Below are 15782 nucleotides of genomic sequence, written 5' to 3'. Positions count from 1 at the left end.
GACTCATCTGTGGAAGGAGGGAACAGTTTACCTGGGAAGACAGAAAGGGCAGCATGAAAACTTAGAAGACCTAGGGTTCCTTGACCAAGGGTCCCTTTGGTATTTGTTGTCCCCTACTCCCATCTGATAGACCTCACTAGATAATAAAGTATTTGTGTCATGAGCAACTGTCCACAGTACCAGGTACAACTGGTAGCTTCCATTTCCACTTAAATTCCATAGATAAAAAAAAAAAAATTGGCCAGACTTCAGCATGGGGGAAAACCGGTCATTTTCTATGTGTGAATAGGGTGATAGTGAACAATTAGCACGGTTAGAGTGGACAGGGATGACCTTGCATCAAAGAGGGCCCTCAGTGGCTGTGCTATCCCAGAAGGGTGGAAGGGCAATGGGGGGTCATTCAGCTTAATTCACTGATTTTGTAAATGAAAAGACTGTCAAGAGCCTGGGTGGGGGGGGTTAATCTTGCCTTTAATCCCAGCACGTAGGGGACAGAGGCAGGTGGATCTCTGAGTTTGAGGCCAGCCTGCTCTACAGATCCTGTTCCAGGACAGCCTGGGCTACATAGAGAAACCCTGTCTCAAAAACAAACAAACAAACAAACAAACAAGAAGAAAACAAAACAAAAAACCAGAGACAAAAACAAAAAGGAAAAGGAAAAGAAAAGGAAAGACAGCTGGGCACTGGAACCCCACTGCTTTGCTTTCTCCCACAGCCCTTTTATCTGCAAAGTAGGGCTTTGATAAGAAATTTTTTTCATCTGCTTAAAAAACGGAGCTCTCAGAGATAAAGAAAAAAAGGGATAATCCAGCTTTTGGGGGGGCAGGGGGGGAAGCTGAGGCCAGAGGATCAAGAGTTCAGGGCCAGTCTTGGTTATATAGTGAGATTCTGTCTAAACAATCAAATAACAACAGAAACGGTGAGGTGGATGGTAGATAAGTATGACACTGACTCTGTGCGTGAATACTTCTCCAGCTACAGAGAAGTCCTCCATGGTGGCTTCTCATCAGAGAGAACATCAGGTTCCCCAAACAGTACTGCAAAAATCACTTAAGCAATCTTGCGTGGGAGGGGTGAGACTGCCTTCTTTGGTAATCGAGCTCTTACTGTGTAAATCCGTGCCATTATTTAACCTTTAAGTTTATCTTGAAGATAGTGGAGATGATAATGGGTACCCCAGAGGTTAAAGGAGAAATGAGAACTCTCCACATAGTCTCTGGCACTTACTTGGGACTCAATAAACGTAGGTTTCTGTTCTTAAGTGGTCCAGGTCCTCTTTCTGAGTACCTACGGGACTATTAGGTATAATTGTTGATGCAATCACTCTCAAAGGGGACACTTGTATCAACATTCCATCAGCAGATATAATCAGTTTTATATCTTGCTATTGCTAACTTGGAGCGGGAGACTCCACAGATGAAAAGAAACATACGTGCTCCCTAGGGAGATTGAAATGTGAACAGAAAATAACAGTACCATGTGACAAGCTGCATGGGGCAGAATAGGGGTGGTGGGAGTGGGGAGCACAGTTGGACATCTGCTTGGATAAGTGACAAAGTGACAGAGGGCAGCCCTGAGAAGGCTCAGGCTTCAGGTTGAGGAGGAGGTAGCAGGTGGGAAAGGATGAGCTGGGGTGGGACATTGGAGTGAAGAAACACATTTTGTATAATGAGGGGCTTTTTTGGAACTGTTGGGACAATTAAAATAAAATAAAGGAGCTTGAGGAAAAGGGAAGAGGCCAGGTGACACTGACAAACGTGAGTTGGGACTTTACTCCCTCAGTCATGGGAGCAAGTGAAGAAATTTGAGCTGAAAAGTGAAAGAGAAGGGATGAGCGGAAAGTGGGGAGAGTGACCCCATTAGTCTTGCCTAGTGGTGAAGTGGGAGTAGGCAAACTAGAGCCTCTTGGTACCCAGCCCACTCTATTTTGGGAAATGGTACACGGGACTGAACACAGGGCCATGCACATGACACAGCTACCTGGTATCAGTCTATTCCCCCACCCCCACCCCCATTCTTCCTTTAGTCAGTCATTTAACAGAGTTATGGAGGGCCTGCTGTGTACGGAGGGAGGGTCAGCTGTATTCCAAGAATTAAGAACCAGGCAACACACAAGGACTGGGCAAAGTCTGCTCTCAAGGAGGGGGAGGATGGTATGAAAGCAAGGCCATACAGATAAAGGGCCAGGAAAATGAGGCTCCATGTTTGAAGAATCCTCAGGGGCTGCCCTCCCTCAACTTAACAATGCCTACTAGTCTCCATTGGTCTAACTTTGGTTTTTCTTAAAAAAGGCTTTGGCTTCTGGAAACATTACTATGGTAAATAATTAAACCAGTATGTTGTGTATTTCCAGGGTGTCTTGCCTGAGCAGGAACAGTTAAACTTTCCCCAGGACCTAATCAATCTTGGTAATTGAGGGCCACAGAACCAACATGTTACAAATCGAATGTCTTAGAAGGGTTGCTATGACCTCAAGATGTTCTCCACACCATAGTTGCCCTGTAATGAGACCCCCCACCCACTTCCCTCCTTTCCTCCCTTCCCAATGCACAGAAAGATCATACTGGCAAAACTGTGCATGGCTCCCCTGTATAATGTGCACACTTTAAAAACAGGTCCACCTCTTCTGGTGGGGTTTAAGCTGAAACTCTGTTTCTAATGCACCTTTTCAGGCAGCTGGGCAGTATACATCCCCCTTCTCCCCGCAGCTGCCAAGCATAGCAGAGTGGGGGTGGGGTGCTGGAGGCTAGCACATCACCTTCAGGGGTGCTGGTATATAAGCCTTTGGTGTTCTTTGGTGCCAAAGGGAAGCTGGCCAAGAAGAAGAAGCGAGCATTGTATTAAAAGCAGCTGCAGAAGCCAGGGGCTTGAAAAGGCAGATTTCCCAGTGTACCCTGTGGTCTTCCCACTTTTGACACATTTACTCACTGTGGTTTTATTTTAGTTTTCTGTGATAACTTTCAAAGACATAGGAAAATTCAGTTTTAGGGTTACAAGTGAAAGCCTCTCTGACCCAGTTTCTTTGGATTACCTGTTAGAATTTGTTCTCTGAGAGACAACTGTCATCAGGGGTGACTAAATTAGGGCTCCAGCTCCAATTTCTTTTTTAAACTCTGAGAGAAAACACTAATAAAAATTGTAACATTGTTTCTTTAGCAGTTTACACCTTACAAGGTCCTTTTCACTTTCCTTTTAAAATTATCAACTCAGAACTGAATGCTAATTTACTTATCATTTCTGAGATTCTGGATATGTGCTCTACATTGATTGACCCTACTTCTTAAGCCTCTCTCTTCCTGAGTCTTGAGACCCACTCCTTACTCATTCATCCATGGAACAGATGTCTTCCAGGTTCTACATTTTTTTTTTTTTTTTTTTTTTTAGAAATAAAGCAGGAAATCAGGCAGACTTGTTTGCTACCTTATGGCCGACAGATATTAAACAAATAATTACATACATACAAAAAGAGTGTTTTTAAAAGGCCCTGTAGGGGCAATCAATGGCATGACACCCTGGGAGGTAATCTGGGGCTGGAACAGTGTCAGGAAAGACCTCTGGTAGGAGATAGAAGTGGTGTTTAAACTGAGGTCTAGGGGATTAGAAAAAGTTTCTCAGAGGTTGAAAAGAACATGGCATTACATGTTAGTATGAAAGACAGGGTGGGCCGGGGTAAGCTCCACACTGAATGAGCAGCTGTGGACAAACTGATCAGGGCCGTGTCCAGAACGACACTGAGACGGTTGCTTGAGCAAGACTTGTAAAATAAATAGGTGGACGAGACTGAATAGGGTTCAGATATTTATCTCCTCTCTCTTAGAAAGGAAGCGGTCTTCACCTACTGTTTTTTAAAAAGAGGAAAAACAAACTATCTGTTAATTACTACAGGGTAGGAATTCACACAGATAAGTATTGTTTTTCCAGTGGATAGGCGAGGAAAAAGACTCCGGGAGGACTATCTAAGGTTTGCCATTAAGTAGCTGGCAGAGCTAATCTGAATACACATTAGGCAGCTAACTTTCCACAATTTCTCACCGTCAAAACCTGTCCAAACCTTGTTTTGACAGCAATCATTTACAACTTGGGGAGGTGGCAGAACTGCTCGGAATGAGGAATCTGAAATGCCACCGTGAGCAGGGAAGCCCTAGATGGGTGGACACTATCAGGCAGAAGGCTACCAGGTGGAGCAGTGGGGTGTACGGAAGTGGCTTAAGGGGTGCTAGAGGCGTGCACTTCTGGGAGGAGTCCTGTGCTAACTAACCACTATCCGGCCCAGCCGGTTAATCATTTCCTGACCTTTCCTTTCCTGCCCCAAGGATTGCCACATCGTTCTTTCCTCTCCCCTTGCTTGCCAGGAGATGAAGGGAAGAAGCTCCTTCACCAAGTTAAACAAAACAAAGCCAAATTTTGGAGGTCAGATTTGTGGGACCTCTAGATATCCTCAAGGCGGAGACTGTAAGGTTTCAGGCTTTCTAGTTCTAGATGCTTGTCCGCTATTCTTCACCTTTTCTAGACATAGATTTGAAGCGGTGCTCCAATTTTCACAAAGCAAATTATACTCTCGGTTTCACTAGCTATAAAATAGGGGACCGTAGCAACAGCTTGAGAGGGTGTTTTGAGGATTAAACAAGGTGTGGTATGCAAAGTGCCTGGCTGGGAGCCATGTGGGCTTCTAACAAATGTTACACTGCCTCTTTTTATTACCTCGCACCCCGGACCTTACACAGCAAACTGGATGGTTATTTCATTCAACTTCAAGAGGTATAGGTATAAAAATGCCCATAATGGACAGGAGATAACAGTGAGTCATAATGGCATGGCGTGGATCGTGGATCGGGGAGAACGGGCAGTCTGGCAGTACCCTGCAGTACCCAGGTGACGCGCTCAGGCCAGAGTTTGGAACTCAGAACGGTTCCGGACCGCGCCTGCTACTGGGAGAACACGAAAGTCAGGACTGTTCTGGGCTATTTGCAGCGGGCTGGGCCATCGAGGGCCACGCCCCCAAAGTCTGTTTCTTCCTGTGCAAAATGGGGCTTCAAAGCGTGAACCTGCGAGTGGTTTTCATTTTCATCACACTTTCTGGTGTAGCTACATTTTCTACCTCGCAGTTGTAGTCAACTCATTTCAGTAGACGCAGCGGTCCTGACCGGTCTGCCCCGATGAGTATCCACACTTGTCAGGTCCCAAGAGTCGCCTGCCGCGGCCCGGGGCAGTCAGAGTTGGGAAAGTCAGTTCACATCCCCTTAGGGACCCTACGCGAGCAGCCAGCCGAGCGTGAGCGCCAAGGCCCCGCCCACCGGCTAGCGTGGGGGCGGGGCGGGGCCGGGCCTGGGGGCGTGACCAGCAAGGTGGGCGGGGCAACCCGAGAAGGCGGAAGCCTACTGTTTCTGGACCGTGGCAGAACCAGGAGTCCGGATTTCCACGTTCTCTGGAGCGGGGCGCCGGGAGGCGGCCGGTGGCAAAACCCGGCGCCCGGAAGCCCTTGCTTTCTTTGACGCAAAGGCTCGGGACCCAGCAGCCACCTTCTGCCCAGCGCCGGGTCAGAAGCGACCCCAGACGGAGCCTCCGAAGTCCCTCCGCCCCAGAGCCTCGGCCGTCCCCGCCGCCGTCCTCGTGGCCATGGAGTGTCCGCACCTCAGCTCTAGCGTCTGCATCGCCCCGGACTCAGCCAAGTTCCCCAACGGCTCCCCGTCGTCCTGGTGCTGCAGCGGTGAGTGCGGCTCTGGTGCTGGCCGGCCGCGCACCCGAGGTCCGGGCTCTGGCCCGGGCCTTGCCGTCGAAGGGCCGCGGGTGCGAGGGGCGGCGCGCGGCCTCGGGGAAGGCTGAGGGGAGCGGGCCCGGCGCGCGGGGCGAGGGGACGCGGCGCGGCGCGGCGGGCGCGGCGGCGGCTCCTTTGTTTCGCGCGGCCCGACCGTCGGGCCGGCTGAGGAGAGGCCCGCGGGGGCCTGAGGCGAGCGCGCAGCGGCGGAATGACGCGGCGGCCCGCACCCCAAGGCTCCACAAACATAAGGGCCGGCCCCGCGTGCGACCGCACGTGTGGCGGAGCCGGGCTCGCGGTCCCCCGTGGGCCGGACAGGCAAAGCGCCGCTCTGCGGACGCAGCTTTGTCTGGACTGCCGGCGCGCGAGCCCCTTTAGACTGCGTTTCCTCCAGTTCCCACAGGCTCTTGCCCCCCGCAGCCCCTAAGCGGAGTGCGCTGGGGGCGGCTCATGTCGGAGTCTTGCCTCAGCCTGTGAGGGTGAAGTTTGAAAACAGGCTGTGGGCTCCAAAAGCTCGGGAGAAGGCAACCAACAGCTGCTTTGGAGGGGTGGCTCGAGTTTTTTTTCTTTCTTTTTCTTTTTTTTCCCCCCCTTTCGAAGATTGTTTCGAGACAGTCTTTTGGGTTGGCCGGGATTTCGTTGGGAATTCCCGAGTACGTTTTAAGTCACTTTGTAGGTTTATGCTATGCTTTTGAGTCGCTTACGCGTTAACTCCTTCGGACCCCTTGGAAGTCCCGGTGCCCTCTCATTGTCTGGCCCGACTTAAGGTCGGACCGGCCACCCGGCTTTGATTACTTCCTGGTAGGGCCTGGTGCCGACGCTGGTCTTTGTTTATGAGCTTTAAGAATATCACTGGCAGGTTGGACTGTAGTGTAAAATGTGAATCGTAGTCATCAGAAATCAAGTTCATTTGCAAAGCTGGAAGACGGCGGTACGATTCTGCAGAGTGGTTTTTCATCCTCGGTTGGATTGGAGCTAGGAAGGTAGTTTAGGGACTGCTTTAATACTTTTGACATATTACTTCTTCAAAGGTGATTATATTTTTGAAGCAAAATATATGGGGTGACACAAAGAGAACTGTCCTCCGGGATAAGGAATAGAAGTAACTGCAGTTTTCTGGAGCACCAAGACTTGGTGTCTTACTTACCTTTGTAAAGTCAGGTGTCTTTTTCTGTTCTGCATGAAGCCTTTAAAAATTAATAGTTAATTGGTCTCACAGGACAGTGTTGCAGTTCCTTTGGTTTGTGAGACTGGGTCTCTATTATAGTCCAGGGTGACCTAGAATTCATAATTTTCCTGTCTCAGCCCTTGGAGTGCTGGGATTATAGGCATGTGCTACCCTGCTGGGCCAGTATTGCAGTTCTTTGTGGGAGTGCAGAACTTGTGTGTGAATGAGCCTTACCTGCAAATGCATCTTCAACAGTGAGTCTCGAGCTTGGAACATAACTACTACCAGACCAGTTCAAGTGGTCTGTTAGTTAATTAACTATAGCTGTTGGGCTATAGTTGAAATTTTTCGAGTCTCTCTCTCTCTCTCTCTCTCTCTCTCTCTCTCTCTCTCTCTCTCTCTCTCTCTCTCTCTCACACACACACACACACACACACACACACACACACACACACACCCTCCTTCCCTCCCTCCCACTAGGAAAAGCTTACACCTCACAAGGAATGAGGGCCCTTCTTGCCCATCTGTAGTCAACTACAGGAATCAGAGGTGGGCACATCAACACAAGCCTAATTTTTTTTTCCTATGTAAAATCACATCAAACTTAGAAATGGCTTCATTGTGCACATGCATCTAAAAAAAAAGGCAGGCAAGAATTATGCAAGTGGCAGATATCCTGTTGTGAGTCAGTCTTGCCTCCATCAGTTAAGGAGTCCACTTTGACTGGGGAAGAGAGATGCAGCAAATGAAGCCTCTCTGGAGGAATTCAGCACATTAAAATGGAGCATAACTGGGAGACTTGTGCTGAAAACAAGAACAAATTAGTAATGGAAGGGCGATTTCTTTACCACGTGTAGCAAATGGTTGCCTCTGACCCTGATGGGTCTAATCACTTGCATTTGTAGGACCAATAAAGCTAGTTTCACAACTCTGTGGATGTTTTTTTCTGTCTCAGTCTCGTTTCATAATGGCCTCCCATTTAAACCTGTTGGCATCCCTTCTATGGTACAATCAAATATTGTATTAAGCTTGATCTTGTTCTTGCCTGTCTGTAGTATCAGTAATTAAATGATCGGTAAATCTGTGATCCCTAAATCTGTGATCCCTTAACTAACTCATCATCTTGGAGTGTGTTATGTATTCTGTTTTTTTTTTCTTTTTCTTCAACACTCCAGTATTTATTTATTTATTAATTATTTTTTGTAAGAGATTAGAAGGGTAGCCAGTGAGTTGAAATAATGCTCTCATTGGTATTGAGTCTCATACTTCTTACTGAGGAGGGAGAAAATCCCAGTTTTGGCACCTGGACAATAAAAAGTAATGCCCCTGCCTTATTTTTCATTGGGAGTATGCAACTATACCCCAGTGAGACAGCGAGGCAGATTACAAAAAACCAACAGCACAGACTGTAGCAGGCCCCACCTCATTGGACCAGCACTCCTGTTTCCTTGAGTGTGAGTTTCATTTTGTCATCTGAAAAAAGAACAGTGCTTTGCATTTACTCCACAAGTCTCTGTTAGGATGAGCAAGATTGTGTGTGTGTGTGTAAGTTTGCTTTCTGGTGTCTTAAGTAATTTATGGTATCACAGATTAGTACATTTTTATAAATAGGACTCTGAAAATTAAATGTCTGAGCCCATTAAATGGAGCCCAAACATGTTGGCTTTATGACGAATTGTTTTACAAGGAGAGAGTAATGATATTTCAGAACTAACTAGAGCTACTTAGCCATGGAGGGTACAGTGCATTAGGTTATGTAATTGTATGCTACAGACTTCATACGACTTTTGTTTGTAAGGCCTCTTTATAATCTGAACATTTTTCAGAATCCTGGGTATTTGTGTGACTTAGGTCTATTAATACTATATTAGAAATTAAAACTAAATATTTACTTATTATGAGTAACAATAAATCTGATACTTATAAACAGAAATGATCATTTATGTGAAAAATTTTCAAAATTGAATGGGGAGAGTAGCTTTTTAAGTTTATATGGTTTTGTAACTTTTTTTTCCCAAGCCAGTGTGGCCTTGGCTGTCCTGGAACTCACTGTGTAGTCCAGGCTGGTCTTAAACTCAGAGATTCACCTGCCTCTACTTCCTGAGTTCTGGAATTAAAGGTGTTTGCCACTACCACCACCCAGGCATGTTTTTGTAAACACATTTGGATTGTCACATCTGCTTCTCATTGCAGTCTCTTCAGATATCAAACTTCACATATTATATAGAAAACCTACTTTGTGCTCTTGAGAGATCTAAAGGAAACATTCAAATAACATAGAGCTGGTGGTAGTGGCAGATGCCTTTAGTTCCCAGCACTTGGGAGGCAGAGGCAGGTAAATCTCTCTGCAATTGGAAGCTGGTCTACAGAGCAAGTTCCAGGACAGCCAGGACTACACAGTGAAACCCTTTCTTGAAAAACAGCAAAACAGAGCAACAAGCACAGAACCCAAAGTAATATAGTAATATCTTTTTCTTTCTCTCTACCTTCATATCATTCATGGACCTTCTGGATCTACTGAAAAGGGACTCCTGAAGTCTTAGGGTTAAAGATCCTACTTTGAGATCTCATAGGCAGAATGGTTAGGGGCACCTGCTCTTATCAAACTCACATTATAAAATTAGAGAAATTCATGAAGCTGGCAACAGGTAGTCATATTTGTAAGTACTTGAAGTTTGAAACACTTTAGCTGAGAAATAGATCATGGGGTCTAGTGGATCCTTACTCTCAAAAAGTAGGTCTATTCTAGTTGGAGAGCCAGGAAACTCCTGTTTAGAAGATAAATCCATATAGTAGTTTAAGGTAAATGTTGAAAATAGGGATCTCCTAATGAGGTAAAAATTTATGGCTGCCTAATTGTAGCTAAGAACATTCTAGTTTTAAGTTACAAAAGTTTAAATTAAAAAAGTTTGAAAAGTTAAATGGGCCAATCTCTCGATCCTTGTGTTCTATGCACACACCACATGTTATTTTCAGGAACTGGAGGCTTGGGCATTCCATATTTATTTTTGTGGTGGAAAGTTTAACTAGTGACAAAAGACAGGGATAAAACATGAAATGCTTAAGAACGATATACTAATCAGCTCTGTTTTTAAACTAAGGAAAGCCAGGAGTTTAGGGCTATAGTGTTGTTTGTTTGGAGCTATGCTATAGTTGGAGTCCTGAGACTTTCTCCTGATTAATTCTTCAGAAAGTTGAGGGAGCCTCTAAATTTCCAGGACACTCACGCCTAAATCACTCAGTTCAAGAAAAAGGAATGATTCGATTGATCTGCAGTTTGTGTTTGGAGGGGTTGTTGGAGGTAAACCTGTCTGTCTTACTTTTTAAAAAAATCCTTTTAGTAGGATGAGGTGCTGGCTGGTTCTTTTGTCCATGGTAATAAATTTATAATGTACTGATCAGTTTGTGATAAAGGTAAGAGGTCACCTTGATGGAGTGATGAGTTATTTTGTATCCTATTTCTCTCAGCCTACATTTAAAGACGACTAGTTTGTCCCTTGGAAGCAGTTTTTTTTTTTTTTTGTTCTTTTTTTCGGAGCTGGGGACCGAACCCAGGGCCTTGCGCTTCCTAGGCAAGCGCTCTACGACTGAGCTAAATCCCCAACCCCTAGTTTGTCCCTTGGACTAAATTTTCTAGATAGGATCAATACTTTACTGTGGTTGAATATATTAATTACTTTTCAGTAGCATTCTGTCCTGTGTTTACTAAATATCCACTGAAGTGCTGTACTCAGTGAATGCCTGCTTAATGAAGTTTTTTCACATAGATTATAAAATGATCTCTGACTTCATTTTGGGAATAAATGCAGATGAAGTGAGTTTATTCCCCCAGAATGCTTTCCCTAGCCTCCACTTCCCAGTGGGTTAGCCAGAAAGCTGGATTGTAAGAAGGTGACCATTCATGACCTTGTTAGTACAGAATATGTAGTCTTTAGGCAGTGTAGACATAGATGGGCAGATGGAAAATTAGTTGTCTAATGAGTAGGGTCATTTAAGTCAATGGTTAGATGATATTCATACTGATTTGAAGATTAGTATTTGAACTTTGTATTATGCTTGTGTACTTTCTGAAGAATTTGAACTATCTCAGAAATATTAATAAAGCCTAAGTCAGTGGAGTTGTCTTTCTAGTCATGCTGGCAGTGTTCTTCCCCAGCCCAACCCTAGTACTTTAAGCCTTAGCCTGTTCCTACAACCTCTAAGTGATTGATTGTGGATTTGAAAGCCCTGGAACTGTCCACGTGCTCTGTTTGACAAGGCACAGGGCTGAACCTGAAGGGGTGAGCCAGGGCTGTTTCTTTTGTGATCAGATGTTATTTTCCAAGCAATATACCAAGTATATAAAGAATATCCTGCATGACCTAAGCAGAAGGAAAGGTTGGGCTGAGGGAGAAATTAGGACTCTTTGTTTTCCTGGAACTCATTTACTCTCAAGAAATTTTTACATTGATACCATGAACAGTAAGATTTTATAACATTCTACTTCCCCTCATTGAAATTTATTTAATATTTTAAAGTGTGTGTGTGTGTGTGTGTGTGTGTGTGTGTGTGTATGTATGTAAGTATGTATGTGTGCCGTGTGTGTTTGAAGCACTATCAATTAGAAGATAACTTACTGTAACCGACCCCTTCCTTTTTCAGTGATCTACCACATCAGGCTTGGTGGTATGTGTCTTCGCATGCTGAACCAATTGCAGGCCTCCTTATTGGAATTTATCCAGTTTTCTTCTGAAAGATTTGCTTGTGCTCTTTTAAACTAGATGTAGAGATGCTAACAACTTTATAGTATTTTGTAGGCAGTAAGCAAAATAAAGAGTAGTTAGTACCTGAGTAATTTAAATTCCTGTCTTAAATTTTGAGTCCTCTTCTGTTGGAATAATTTACATGTGAATTTTTTCTTCATTTTTTTCTTTTTGAGCCCTTCTTGTCTAACATTATCTCTGTTGGGGGGAAAACAGTCTTTGATTAAGCTGCTTCAAACTTACTTCTATAAATGTTTTGTGTTCAGGCCAGGCTTGAGAAGGGATTTAGTAGGAAGCACTGCAGTAGAGCATGTGTGCTGTGCAGTCTGTCAGTGTTTGGTTTATTCATATCCTTTTAGATAGAAGAGCAAATGCTCTAGGTGTTTTCATAGCGCTTTCCTGGACAGATGGCTGAGGAGGAAGTACTTTGATAGATTCTCAGTGGGGGTTGGTACTTGGAGGGTATGCTTGTGATGATTGACAGTTGAGAATGCTGAGAATAGTATCAACCTCAGTAACAGCTTGTTCATCTTACCTGGATTTGTCTTGTGCCAAGACCTCTCAAGATGCTCTGAGATTTTTATATAACAGTCTGTTTTGGGAATGTAGGTAAGAATAGATATCATTGAGGCTCAAAAGGTATTCACCAAAAAACTGTTCATTGCAGTCATATCTTGAAATCAGTGGTAACTGTTGAATGAACTTTGGCTTAGAAATTTGTAAACATAAGCCATATTTTATAACTACTATGAGTCTGCAGATGTTATTATCTGTAGTAATTCCAGATGTTTTCTCATCTGTTGTTTTACTGAGTAGGAGGAAAGCTGAGAACAATATAAAGTAACTTCAAAGCAGTTCGCTAGCATTTAATCCTAACTAATTTAATTAACCACCTATCCTTGTAGTTTCTCTTGATTTATAGATTGTGAAACTGAGATAGAGGTTAGGAGTTGCTTAAGATGTTCCGGGATATTAAAAGATAGCCCAAAGCTTAAATTCAACCACTGAGACTTTTTTAACTTGTCTTTTGAGAGTAAGGTCTTTCTTTTGTCATTTAGAAACTTAACGCTTAGTGATTTAAGGGGCTTAAAGGGCTTGGAAACATGCTTGAAATGAGTTCCTTGGAAGATTTTTGCTATGAGAATGTTTTTTAAATTCCACATCTTAAAAATCACTCATTTTAAAACTTGGTGTTTGACTTCCATCATCCAATTTATTGATTAAAGTGCTAGCACATGGGCACAAAGCATTGTCTATGTAACTGGGAAGAAAATAGCCTTGGAAGTCAGCTTCACTATGCTCAGCTCCACTTTATTTTTTGTAGACTGAAATTCACCATGCAGATGTAATGTAACAACCCGTCAGTATAGGTATAGAAACACGCAGTAGGCTTCTGGTTGTTGAAAAACATGTCCTTCAATTGAGTTCTTGTCCCCCTGCTTGCTTCATTTTGTTTCTAGTATTGGAGATTTTTGGTGGTGGGGTTTGTGTTCTGTAGAAGAGGGAGAGATTTCTGAAGCTATGGAATTTTGCTTTTGCCTCTGATAATTCAGAGGTAACCTGAAATCCACTTTTAGGTAGCATGTTTATTATATTTAGTTATATTCTAAGATTTTCCAGGTGTATTTCCTATAAAAGTGAAGTACAGTTACAGTTTTTAGATTGCAGGTCTTTTTTTCTTGGTTCTTTTTTTCGGAGCTGGGGACCGAACCCAGGGCCTTGCGCTTCCTAGGTAAGCGCTCTACTACCACTGAGCTAAATCCCCAGCCCCAGATTGCAGGTCTTAAGATATATTCCTCCCTTGTAAGTGTGTGTGTGTGTGTGTGTGTGTGTGTGTGTGTGTGTGTGTTGCTTTGAGTTCCGGGCCAGCCTGGTCTATATAGGGAGTTACAGGACAGCCAGGGCTACCTAAAGAAATTCTGTCTTAAAAAAAGAAAGGAAAAAAAGGCGGGGGGGGGGGAGGAAATTAAACTTGGACATTACAAAATAAATTTGCACTTGCCTTTAGTTGTGTTAGTTGAATATGTCCACAATAAATTGTAACTAACTTAATTTCACAATTCTGAGAAGGCGATTAATTGGGTATTTCTTTTAAAAGATAGTATTTCAAACTGGATTTTATCTGCTTTAGGACAGAGTAGCTATATCAGTGATGTGTTTTCCATTCTTGAGTAGAAACTGGATCTTGTTTTTTTCTTTATTTTAGCTGGATTGAAGATAATCTTCCTTGTAGAAATCTGCTTGTCTTTTTTATCTTTGACCTGCTCTCAAGACTAGCTTTTAGGGACTGTTCTATTCTTCTTCTCATCTTTGAGAAGAGACTACTATATTTTTGTAGATTTAATAGAACTAGTTGTAAGGTAGTACACTGTTAGCTTCTTTAAGTCTTTGTTTGACCTTGCTGATTAACCTGAGGTTTCATTTTTGACTTACTAGGCTTTGACCTGTGGCAGTTCTCCTGCCTCAGCCTCCCAAGTAGCTAGGAATACAGGTGTGAGCCATCACACCTGGCTTGGATGTTAATGCTTTGATAAGTTTTGGAGGAGAAAAATTAATTTTTTTATGAAACAAATTTCTATGATGAATTGTTTCTCTATGGTTATACATATGCTGCAGAAATCTTCTTGTATACTAGGGAGCTGCAGAAATGGCTCAGCTGAGAACATTGGCTATTTTAAAGGATTCTGGTTTGACTCCAGCATCCACATGGCAGCTCTCAATGTCCCTTACTCTTTCAGGGAATCTGACGCCCTCTTCAGAACTACCCAGGCACCAGGCATACATATGATGCACAGATAAACAGGCAGGTAAAAGCACCTATACACATGAAATAGAGATTTTAAAAAATATATTACGTGGAGACCATAGAGCAACGTTATTATTGATAAAAGAATTATAAATTTTACTTTCATGTAGTAAAGTTTGGATTTAGTTGAAATTTGATTTAATTCAAGTTAAGTCTTCATGCGGGTTATGCTAGCTGCTAACAATGAGCTACATCAGCTTTGTTGTTGATGTCTTTAGTTTTTAGTTTTTCTGTTTTTTTGAGACAGGGTTTCTTTGTGTGGCCCTTGTCCTAGAGCCTGCTCTGTAAACCAGGTTTGCTTCGAACTCAGAAATCTGCCTGCCTCTGCTTCCCAGAGGCCTGGGATTAAAGGCATGCAATAATACTGCCACTGGGCCCTATATCAGCATTTCAAAGAGAATTGTAATATATCTAACAGATCAAGCCTCACTTGTGTGCGCCATAACTACTCAAGGTCAACATTCATTATGTGAAATTAGTCCTACAGCCTAATTAATTGTTTTGATTTATTGATTTTTAGTATTTTTGTTTGATGTTTTAGAACCTCATTAAAAATCTTTTTTCAGATCTAAAAATATTCATGGTATATGTTTTGGAAGATTGTTATATTTGAAATTGTATCTTTTAAATTTAAGTTAAATTTAAAAAATAAAAAAAGTCCAACCTTTTTTTAAAAGTAATAATAGCTATTTAAAAGAAATGAAGTAGTTAATACTTGTGGAGTTTGTAGGTGACTGTTTAATAGAATTTGGGAGACTGGAGAAATTGCTTTGAGGACCCACATTTTCTTAGCCCACATCACAGGACTTAACAGCAGCCAGAATCTCCAGCTCCAGGGGATCTGATGCCCTCTTCTGGGCTCTGAAGATACCTGAATTCTCAAGAGCACAAATTCATGCAAATAATTAAAAATACAAATCTTTACCAAAAAATGGAATGTTGTCTCATATTTAAATACATGCCCAATGTGTATTTTTTCTGTTTTTTCATTGACAGTCTCATTAGTTTTAAAAGAATAAAATTTCCCATCCCAGCTAGCAGTTAGTATGGGATTTTTTTTTTCCACTCTGCTTTAGCACTAACCTTTATTACAAAAATCAAAAGAAACTAGAAAGAAATGTAAAATGTGGGTGTCAACCTAGTTGTTCTCTGAAGAAAGTTTTACACTAAGAGGTCTGTAGATCTCAGGGTCTAGATAGATGGGTCAGAGGTTAAGAGCACTTGTTCTTCTTGAGGAACTGTGTTTACTGAACCTATGTGTGACTCAACCATCCTAATTCTAGTTCCATGGGATCCAATGCGTTCTGACCT

At 43.0% G+C, this 15782-nt stretch overlaps 1 protein-coding gene across 9 annotated transcripts in view; it reads left to right on the top strand.

Moving 5' to 3' along the window:
* The first annotated feature begins 5481 nt into the window (after nucleotides 1-5481).
* Usp3 (ubiquitin specific peptidase 3) overlaps nucleotides 5482-15782 on the top strand; it is a 74305-nt gene continuing 64004 nt past the window's right edge. Inside the window, exons 1-2 of one of the 9 annotated variants that reach the window (XM_087562797.1) lie at nucleotides 5699-5787; nucleotides 14404-14472. Coding sequence is in view for 2 of the 9 variants with exons in the window: in NM_001025424.2 (NP_001020595.2) it covers nucleotides 5617-5707 (91 nt within the window). In the remaining 7 variants the exon portion in view is untranslated. Of the gene's footprint in view, nucleotides 5788-5892; nucleotides 6409-11870; nucleotides 14473-15782 lie in introns of those variants that run through there. The other 8 variants (XM_087562799.1, XR_015626788.1, NM_001025424.2 and 5 more) reach the window with 8 other exon arrangements.

This window comes from Rattus norvegicus, chromosome 8, assembly GCF_021556685.1.
Source record: "Rattus norvegicus strain SHRSP/BbbUtx chromosome 8, alternate assembly SHRSP_T2T, whole genome shotgun sequence".
Taxonomy (NCBI): domain Eukaryota; kingdom Metazoa; phylum Chordata; class Mammalia; order Rodentia; family Muridae; genus Rattus; species Rattus norvegicus.
The sequence above is the reverse complement of the archived record's forward strand: the minus strand, read 5'-3'. Positions and strand labels throughout refer to the sequence as shown.